The sequence below is a fragment of the Mizuhopecten yessoensis genome, unplaced genomic scaffold (assembly GCF_002113885.1).
Source record: "Mizuhopecten yessoensis strain PY_sf001 unplaced genomic scaffold, ASM211388v2 scaffold716357, whole genome shotgun sequence".
NCBI lineage: Eukaryota > Metazoa > Mollusca > Bivalvia > Pectinida > Pectinidae > Mizuhopecten > Mizuhopecten yessoensis.
In genome coordinates, this window is record NW_018480076.1 from 1370482 (window position 1) to 1380959 (window position 10478).

General features: G+C 38.3%; 1 protein-coding gene across 2 annotated transcripts in view; it reads right to left on the reverse strand.

Annotated features, from left to right (window-relative positions):
- Positions 1-10478, reverse strand: part of LOC110443665 (pancreatic triacylglycerol lipase-like) — an 11822-nt gene continuing 1344 nt past the window's right edge. Inside the window, exons 1-11 of one of the 2 annotated variants that reach the window (XM_021488027.1) lie at positions 9606-9754; positions 6285-6550; positions 5905-6051; positions 5088-5196; positions 4556-4672; positions 3460-3579; positions 2851-2966; positions 2292-2424; positions 1839-1962; positions 1366-1566; positions 1-215 (exon numbers count right to left, since the gene is read on the reverse strand). In XM_021488027.1, coding sequence (XP_021343702.1) covers positions 140-215; positions 1366-1566; positions 1839-1962; positions 2292-2424; positions 2851-2966; positions 3460-3579; positions 4556-4672; positions 5088-5196; positions 5905-6051; positions 6285-6550; positions 9606-9687 — 1491 coding nt within the window. In that variant the 5' untranslated portion in view covers positions 9688-9754 and the 3' untranslated portion in view covers positions 1-139. Of the gene's footprint in view, positions 216-1365; positions 1567-1838; positions 1963-2291; positions 2425-2850; positions 2967-3459; positions 3580-4555; positions 4673-5087; positions 5197-5904; positions 6052-6284; positions 6551-9605; positions 9755-10478 lie in introns of those variants that run through there. The other variant, XM_021488026.1, reaches the window with a different exon arrangement.

Sequence of the window (10478 nt, forward strand, 5' to 3'; positions counted from 1 at the left end):
TAAGTTTAAATTCTTTATTACAGATTCATTAGATGCTACATTCTCAAATATGTTATTGCAAAAGCAAATGCCAATGATATATCAACGGCACTTGACAAATCTTCGTTTGAACAAACATGTTTACACAGTTATATGAAAATTAGCAAGTATTTGCGAAATTCATTGTACCCTCCGTCTCAATACTCGTGTCCCTGGTAAAGCCACACAAGTTGAACCTATAAAAAAATGGTTATTTTTAGCATTATTGAAAACAGCATTTATATATTAAAAGTTTAGCGGGTGATGAAACACGTGTTGTCGATAGCGAGGTCGAGAACAAAGAGGGTTGCGCTGTAACTCACAGCGCATGGCTATACCCTCTATCATAAACCTCTTTAAGAGAAGGGAGTTAATTCATGTCAGAACATTATTAACGTCCGAAAAGCTAAATCGTACGATATCATACCGATAACCAGGGAAAACGCTACACTATTCATTACTGCTGTGGTGTTTGAAATAAAATCCTGGAATCATGATAGTAAAAAGTTAGATGTCAGCATCCATACTAATATAACTACAAAGCTGCTTCGTTATAAGGTAGCAGTGATCCCAGTGTCAACTCTCGTTCTACTCTCGTTGTGGCATGATTTAACAGATATACAATGAAGTTTACCAGTAAGAACCAAATACTTAAACCAATTAAGTAATTAGAAAGAGTGCTAGGGTTTAATAGATATACAATTTAATTCAATCATAAATATGTAAAAAAAAATCCTAATACTAGTCAATTTCATTTAATTTAGAATCACGATTTAGAATTGACTCAAATTCTTCTACATGTAATATATTGTGTCATTCAGGTAGATTTCTGTTTTCTCTCATATCCGGTCATGTAAGATAAAGCTGACCATGTAAGATAACCATGCATGCTGAGTCTATCTTACTACAAAAACCAAGGGGAGTATCTCCCAATGTCAACAACTTACGCCCGGCTCTGTATATTAATTGTATCTATAATTTCATTTATATTAATTAGTTACATGATCAGTAAAGAATTTAAAATTTGACAACAAAAACATCATTTGTTTTTTATTTTCAACTTGGAACTTTATTTCTCTGCGCACTAAATGAGATGTACAGTAAGTAGCTATAAGGTTCAAAGATGTGGCTTAGAAAATCCGTATGGAAAATCGAAAGTTGAATAACAACTAAACCATAGAGTAATCATGGAAATGTGTTTTATGCATGCAACTGCGGTTTGAGGGTATGGATAATTCGTTTCAACTGCTATTTTTTGTTTTTAAAGCACGGAGAAAGTATCTAAAAAAGAAATATTACTGTATATATAAGTGAAACATATTGTTCAATTTGTCTACAGATACTTACTGTGCGTTAGACTCTCCATGTACAACCTGTATGCGGGACACATAAACAGATGGGTGGCGCAGGTTGAATGGGTTCCATGACAACGGGTTCAGTAAGTTACGGTGATGTTCCCACTTAATGTCAACATCAGTGACCTTCCCGAGGTCAGCCGTTGACGTCACAACAAAGCCAAACGTCGTCCCTGGGTTTATAGAAACTGGACTGAAAGTGAATAGAGATGTCTAGTTTATAAAGAATATATTTATTGAAAATTCTTTGAACACTATGCTGTTGTTTCAAGAAACAAATCGATCAATAGAAACATATAACAGATACGTCAACTGACCCTACGCTACTTCTCTTCAAAACGGAATTTGACAGGCGTCACCAAACAAAACAAAAATTTTAGTTAACCTGATTCACTATCGCTCAAGTATCTTGGTCAGCGACACGTTTACATCACTTGGCTCTCCGACTGATGAACTCTTACTTACTCACTGGTCAGTTGCTTATTCTGTATCTGACCGTTGGCGCCGTGTATGCTGGCGAACAGGTGACCGGACCAGGAATGGGCTCCGCTGGGGTTGCCAAACGACACGCGGACGGAATAATGGTACCCTGTAACATTGGTAGACAACACATGAAGACGTGGCTAATGTACGTGTCACTGATATCAAAACAACAGTACTCCGTTGAAAACGGGATTGAAATTTTGAATTCTGTCAAAGAGTTTGTTTCATTTGTTATATGTACATCAGAATTAAAGAGACGCTTCGACGGTTCGACGTGTGTTAGTTTATGTGGTGTAGTAAATTAGTTCTCTAAGTTTTAAGTGTGTAAAGTTTTTATTTTATGACAAGTGACAAAAAATCAGTTATTATTGTTTGAGAAATTCAACTATAGTTGATATGATCCTTTCCAAGTCTAAGTGTATAATTTTTACGAACTGCAAAAAGGAGCAGCACTTCCGGTTTCCAGATAATATTTGACATGGCTAGTTCCGTGAGGCGGCTTTACCCGGTCGGCATGGAGACCCATGTAGCCACACCCACCATTGGAACAAGACATGCATCTCCCTCGCTTAAAAAAGAGAACCAGTCGAGTTGTATTAAAACATGGATATACATTGATTTCTATTGACTTAGAAACATGTTTTTAACGATGCTTTCTGTCACTATCTAGAATCAAATGGTCGCTCTTATCTATTTAATGCTTTCAAAGTAGTTTAGGAATATTTGATATTGTGTTCTAAGTGAAAATGACATCACCTCCAATTAAAAGCAAGTTGAGCGATACGTATAAAACGTATAGAATTGTATACCATCCCAACTTCAGTAAGTTACAGTTTTTGATTTTCATATAACTATTTCACGGTGAATCAAATTGAGTGATTAGCTTTTCACTTGGCATTTTCGATAAAAAAATATCTCTTTAAAAGAAATTTCGTTAATGAAAACGTGTTTGTGCATGAAAATTGCAATAGCTTTTTCCGCCTGATTTATGTACCTTGAAGTTGTCGTAACTGTCACATCTGTATCCTTGCCAAGGACATATGCTGTTAATAGACTCCTTGAAGTACTTGTAAGACCGCAGATGGTTACACGCTAAGTACTCTTTGCCGCCTGTAGGAACCAAAAATAAATGTTTTTGTTTATCTTCTCTGGGAATGGCGCTTTTTTTATTACTCAGCTGACGATATTTGTAATAATAATAATAATATCTATTTAAGAAAAAGCACACACAACAAAATAATTTCATATAAGTAGGTAATACGCAAAGCTGATATACATAATTTACGTATTTACCTTACCCTGAGATAGCCCATCAAAGCCATGGAAAGCTTATGTCTTTAGTCGAACTGATGTTAAAATTAGTCATTGTACAAGTCACGCTTGAATCAGACGTGATATATACTACTGTTATGCATGTGTAAAAGGATGAGGAATAGTGATAAAGATAGCGCCGTCGCTGGGGCTCGAACCCGCGACCCTTGGTTCTCCAGCCCTATGCTCTACCGCTGAGCTAAATGGAAATTCCCTACAGCTGACGCTTGTAAGGCAACCTAATTAATCCACATCTTTTACACATGCTCCATTCGACTATACTATTTCTTACCATTGTACAAGTCTCCCTCGAATGTGACGCTCTCGATAACATCCTTGCTACACCCAGGCTGGTCCTGTCCACTATTGGGGTAATAATCCACGTGACCGCATGGCTCCTTCATGCCGTACCCTGGAAACGTAAGTGTAGAGTGAAGTAGTGTCGTAATTACACCTGTACTTGTTTATTGTGTTTAATTGAGAGGATGTTTTAGTAGCTTCAGGTTCTACTCTAGTACAACATAAACGTAATGATGACGTATGGTGATCAACCATAGTAAACTCGTCCTTAAACCCCCTGAAGGTATGTCTGCGGTATCTCAGGACATGGTGTAAGAAGCGGATACTGTAGGGTCAGGGGGTCACCCTGCATAATCAGGGCTTTCTTCTATGTACCAAAACAAATCTACTGTGACCATTGCAAAACTTATTTTTTTTCCTCTATCATTTTCCTACACATCCTCTTAATATTCTTGAAAAGCCAATCTACTGACGACAATATCCTATACAATGTTATAAGCGTATCACCAGCTTCAGGTGTACTCTGCCTCTAGATGTTGTAACATGTCTGCCTAACTTGAGTTAGCAGCATACAAACACACTTGCTATTACCCACTACATAGTGTATGCTACTAATTAGAGAACCCCACTGCAGAATTGAGGATTTGCTTTTGTGACCGGGCGGAATGCTGTGCTGGGTTCATTCGGCATGGTTTTTCAGTGAGATATACAATTGGCATCAGATCCGTACTATAACAAGGAGGCAAATACCCCAACATGTCCTGTCTCAGGCACACATACACACATGGACGCATACACAAAACATGAAGGCACGTCCTTAAATTATCTTACCTGTTTATAGGACATTACACCCTGAACAACCAACCAACCTATGCTGCTTAAGGTTGCTCTCTCCGTCTGTTTGGATGACAATTTGTTTTACATACCCAACTGAAGGATGCTCTCTCCGTCTGTTTTTGAGGACAGTCTTTTATACTTACCCAACTGAAGGATGCTCTCGCCGACTGTTTTTGAGGAAAGTATTTTATACTTACCCAACTGAAGGATGCTCTCTCCGTCTGTTTTTGAGGACAGTATTTTATACTTACCCAACTGAAGGATGCTTTCTCCGTCTGTATGGATTATATCAACAAACGTGGCGTCGGTGGGGTCAAGTCTAACTTCCGGATCCGTATACTGAAAATACGGATCAGCAGGATCCAGTCCTGTTCATGATGAGAATCGATAATCAATGACATGAAGTGGCAACACCGGAAGCTTGCATTGGATATCCTTTATCGATTATTCATGTTCTTTTACTAGTGACAAAACGGTATTGTCTTTACAAAAAATATCCCCGTACCGCTGCCAAAATTTGTCAAGATGCATATGAAACTTTTGACAGCATGACTAAAGCTTTGGTAAATAATTTCTGAAAAGAAAAAACTATCTAGCAAGACCTTAACGAAGATGTATCAAATTTAATGGAAGGTAACTTAACGTACAAAAGGCTAAAGCGGAACTCTTTATATTGTTTTGCTGCCGCGGTATAAGAATCCTGAAAAAAAACGCATGTCTAGTCGTAGGAGTGTTGATATGACGTACAGTCAGTTGCATGCGTGAGAAGAGTTTGTGTTCTACCTGTGATTCTGCCGAGATTCTGCGTCTTTGCGCCTGCGTAACCAGCCACGTGGGCCCCTAGGCTATGACCAATCACGTGGATGTCGAGGGAGTGTGCGCCGCCGTATTGCTGGTAATAAAAAAAAAAAACTTGAGTTACACGTTTGATAGTATGATAAACACATATGAGATTTTCAAGACGATTCTATCACGGTCGTACCTCAAGGTTCTGTGACGATAATACGCGGGATGTAGCTCATAGAAATAACACATATATGTTATACTGTCTATATACGAAGCCAGCAGTGTCAAAAAACCCCATATTGCATAACAAATATAACAAATCCAAGTAGGCCTATAGGATTTTGACGAATATTTTGCGCAGGGAAGCCTAAAACAAGATCCTTAAACCTTGTGATGGATTTAATCAATATGGACTTCAGTACATCTACGTTAAGCGGAAGTACACATTTCACCTGGGACCGAGGATGACTTTAGAACAACTTTTTCCTAACTCATCATTGGACTTGGAGTGAGGGGACCAAGTCTCGTGAATAATTGGCTCATCAGAAACCAATCTTATAATAAGAAAACCCATTGGATGTTGATTTTTTATTATTAAACTAATCATTGCTTTGCACTTACAATCTTACCACATAATTAATCATTATTGACAGCAAAAATCCTTCAAATTTACTTAATAACGTATCTGATACATTGTTAAGCTACATGAAGTATGAATCAACTAATCATTTGATGGAATACAAAATCTTACGAATCAGAGATAGTTCGGTTGTTGAACTATTGTCAATCAAATGATCACAGACAATGGTTATACCTGTAAGAGGTGGATCATCCGGGCGATCTCGGCTCCCACAACCCGGGTGTTGGCGGTAGCTTGGGTGTACGGCAGCCCCGACCCGCCGCCCCAACCAACAATGATCACATTATAATCCGCGGCATGCAGGAACTCGTTCTTTATGTCCTGTAAAACAATCCACAATGCAATCATCAAATTAGATACAGGAGAACAATTCAAACGGAAGGTAATTTCGGTATATTACTTAAAACACAATACATCTACCAAACAGAATAATTATATGCATGTAAAAAATCATAAATGAGAGAAAAATGAAAGTCTGAAAACGTGTAAACTAAACGTACGATTTATAATGTTTCAGATTACATGATACTCTTCTAGTGTTTTTATTTACTCACGTGTAACCAAGCGACTTGTCCATTCTCCAGGAAGCCATGCGTGACAAACTTGGTCTGCCTACTTCCGGAAAATGGAGAATTTGTGATACTGTTGGAGTCTTTTGGGTTGAGGTAGTGAACCGTATCCCTGTTGCCTCGGGTGTATAATAGAAAGCGCGTGTCGATCTGGTCTGGGCGCGCAGGCAGGAAGTTAATTGGTCTATACTGACTGAAGAAAGGCGCTCCAGTGCTGTAGCAACCAAGGTCGCCGTAGCAGATGTTGGATCCTATGGTGGAGAGAAACACACAGAGACGCCGTCATTTTGAATTTTGTCATACACATTTGTAAAATTGTATTGATGGTAAAAAATAACACACAAATGTTTGGTCAATAGCTCCGGTTTTTATGAGGATTAGCTTTACGCGGATCTCTATTGGAATAATGCTTCGATAGGACGATAATGTGGAAAAGTTAAAACTAAGTAGACAGTTAATAGTGTAGTTAACATTTTACACTGCACTTAAATAAGGCACGACGATCTCCATTAAATCTCGTTTAGCGTTTTTGTCAGTCGAGAAATGGTTAATATAACAATCTGCAGTCAATAATTGAATGTTGACAACACGAGCCAGAATTGGTCCTTTTAAGTCCAGACCTGGCTCTTTGATTGACAAGATGATAGCAGCAATGACATTTCCACGCTCTTTCCCAGTTTTGAACCTCGCCCGTTTACAGCACGGACCAGTCATTCAATGCTCCGCTAATGCACCCTCATATAAATGTATCGATTATTTTATACTTCTAGTATCTTTATGACAAAATGCGGATGCATGTCCGGTATGACAGCACAGTCAGTTATCATCAAGAGAACAATGGCTGAAATGGAAATTCGTATGTCAGCAATATAGCTTGTAATGGGCCAATGAACAGATGAATAAATCGAAAGCAGCAGGAAAAATAATGCCGTTATCGAGTTTTCCAATTGATTGGTTCAGAATTAATGAGATTCCACGATACTCGTTGTGGCTAAGAGCGTCCACTGTGGTCCTTTCTGGATAAACGAAGTTCTACTCAACAAATCAGAATAAAACAGGTCCTACTGTCCTAATCGGGATTACCAAGAGTCTAGTTTGTTACATTTTGTAATGATGATTAACGATGCCCCGATGTATTTGTTCGGACTACCGAGATGATCAACATTATTATTTCGGATTAACGAGGTGTCACTGTACAAGTCGAGATAAAGTCGATATCTTTCTATTGTGCTTGTCTAGATTGATGATTTACATTTGCAATTGTCCGGACTATCGAATTCCATTGTACTAAACCGTATTATCGAGGTTCAACTTCTATAGTCCGGATTAAGGAAGTGTATCTGGACTAGTCCGGATTAAGGATGTTCCATTGCACGCGTCCGGTTTTAGAATGTTCCACTGTACGAGTTTAGATGAAAAATTGTTTCTGTATAAATTCTCACTGCAGAAGGCCCGATGTTGTGCTATTTCTGTCGTAGCTGTACATATATCAATTGCTTTCCCAAGATATAAAGATGACCACACTGGACATTGGCGTATAAAGTCATGTTATTATCAACTACGAAACCTATCGTAAGGATTTTTTTTTGCAGTATCTGACCATTTTTGAGGATGTAAGTTGACTAGATAGCCTCTTTAACAAAAAACAGAGACCGCATTATAAAGCTATTGGCGCACAAAAGCCACATTTACCACAAATGCTAAAAAAAGGCTTCCGGCTTTGGTTAGATAAAAATTGCCAACTTGACCCAACCGCAAAATATACCAACACATAACTAGGTCCAAATCTGACATATATGGATTGTTTTCAAGATTCCACGGAAAGAGGTCACAATATAAAGTTTGTGACTGATAGTGATCATTTTTAGACTCCATGACTGACACCAGTCACATTCTAGAGTCGAGATCGTTTTCTTGAGACGTAACGTCAGATGTTGACGCAAAATCGCGGATTTCCCTATATCAGCATTATACAATAATATCAATATGGATCATTTGTATATGTTTTCATATACATTCTTGTTCAGAACAATTTCATCTACGTGAATATCTGTATCTGGGAAGAGTTCTATTACGGCACTTTTCTTCGGTGACATAAACCTAACCTACACGTGCAACTGCTTCAGTGTCGAACCCGAATCAGTGGTGATATTCAAACAATAATCAGATAAATGTTAGACAAATGAGCTTTAAACATATCCAATTTTATTCTGATAGTTTTGAAACACGTGTTTCACAAAACCGTTTGTATGTCTCTTAAAAAACGTCATCTGAAACAGAATGACGTCACATTATATGTTACACTATCGTGCGTCAACATCTGACGTTACGTCAGACTACATAATGGAGAAAAGTCACGTTCTTGAAGTTACTGACAGATAGAGATCATTTTCTACACTACTGACATATAGAGGTCATTTTCTAGGCCTCATGACGGCTAGTGTCAAATTTAACAGTTACTGACAGACATATAGAGGTCATTTCAGAGGCCTGATGACGGACAGGTGTCAAGTTCGATAGTTACTGATAGAGATCGTTTTTGTGTCGCCTGCAATGCGAGGCGACATATAGGTGTAACTTTGTTGGCGTCGTCGTCGGCGTCGCCAGTGTCGTCAGATGCGTCGTCCGAAACAAGGTTTCTGTGTGATAACTTGAGTTCCCTTGGGTTGATTGAACTCAAACTTAGCACACATATTGCATATCAATGAAGCTCGGACGAGTTCGCATTTCAGATGTTTATATGAATTGTTGGTGGAGTGATGTCCCTTCTAATGCCAAATAAGGGCATTGTGAAGTAAATGCAGGAACTTTTTTTTATGTTTTAATCAATTCCTTTCAAATTTTGTACAGTATCGCTAGAGGCAACATTTATTACGGGTTTTTCTGTCGAGTTTCAACTTTCCGCGTTTTGGCATATCGCACCTGACATAGCAACGCTGTTCGTCGTTTTTGCCATTAATTTTTTTATTGTTTACGCGAAAACTCAAGCTAAAACACTTTTCTTACTAAAAGCGCTGAGCGACACATCCACTCCTGTGGAATTCTTGTCTAGACTACCGTCATATAGAGGTAACTTCCTAGGCTTCATGGAGGACAGAGGTTTCTCGAAGATACGTCATACGATGAAAATTGCAGCCTATCAATTAGCACCAGAAAACATTATTAGGTAAATATGCCTTCTTAATTTCTATATAAACGATACAATAACGTAGCATATTTTAGGTTTCACACGTTTGTGGCTGTCCTATTTGACGTTCCCCTTTCACCATATTTAAAGTGTTTTATCGTCAGACTGTGAACACTTACGTTTTTCTATGGTGGTAGCCTTTGGCGTGACCAAACCAAAGGACACGACCACAGCGAACAGTGTGACCAGCAACCAAGCCATTGCAGGACGTCCCAGGACGGTCAAATCTGGCCGAATACGGACTGGTTGCCCGGTTTGTATTTCAGGAGATAAGGTTCTGTCTAATCTCGTAATTGATATAAATAGATTTCGACTTCTATGCACATTTCAATTTCGCGGACGAATCCCGTGGATATGTAAAAGTCATTATTTTTTTATCCAGTCTCTTCTCATTTTGAAAACATATTCATTTTTCAAAATTAGGTTTCTCTGTTCAGTACGTGTTTCTTAATTAATCTTTATTTTTTGGTAAACATTTCAGAGTCCTGGAAAGAATCAGGATACTTGCTACAGGGGAGGGGAGGGGTGAGGGGGCTCTATATGCGATCATGAGTGCTTTTCCCCAAATCTTGAGCAATCTGTCAAAGGTACATGTACTTATGGACGTGTGTAACAGGTCTATGTCTATCAGTTGTACAAGAGGACGTTCCACGTTTGAGAAGGTCTGATAAGAATAAAACACCCATAACTGGATGACCCCTACACAGTGATCAGTTAAATAGTTCCGAGATTAATCAAATTAAAAGCACTTTATTTCCATAATTTATAAAATTATAACTATAAAGTGAAACAAAACAATCCGACTTTAAGTTTAAAAAATATAAGGTAGACGCTAAGCGATGGTGATCAGGTCATCTAGTAACGATACCAATTGTTCCTAGTAACCAAGTAACGATACCAATTTTTCCTAGTAACCAAGTAACGATACCAATATTTCCCAGTAACCAAGTGACGATACCAATTTTTCCTAGTAACCAAGTAACGATACCAAT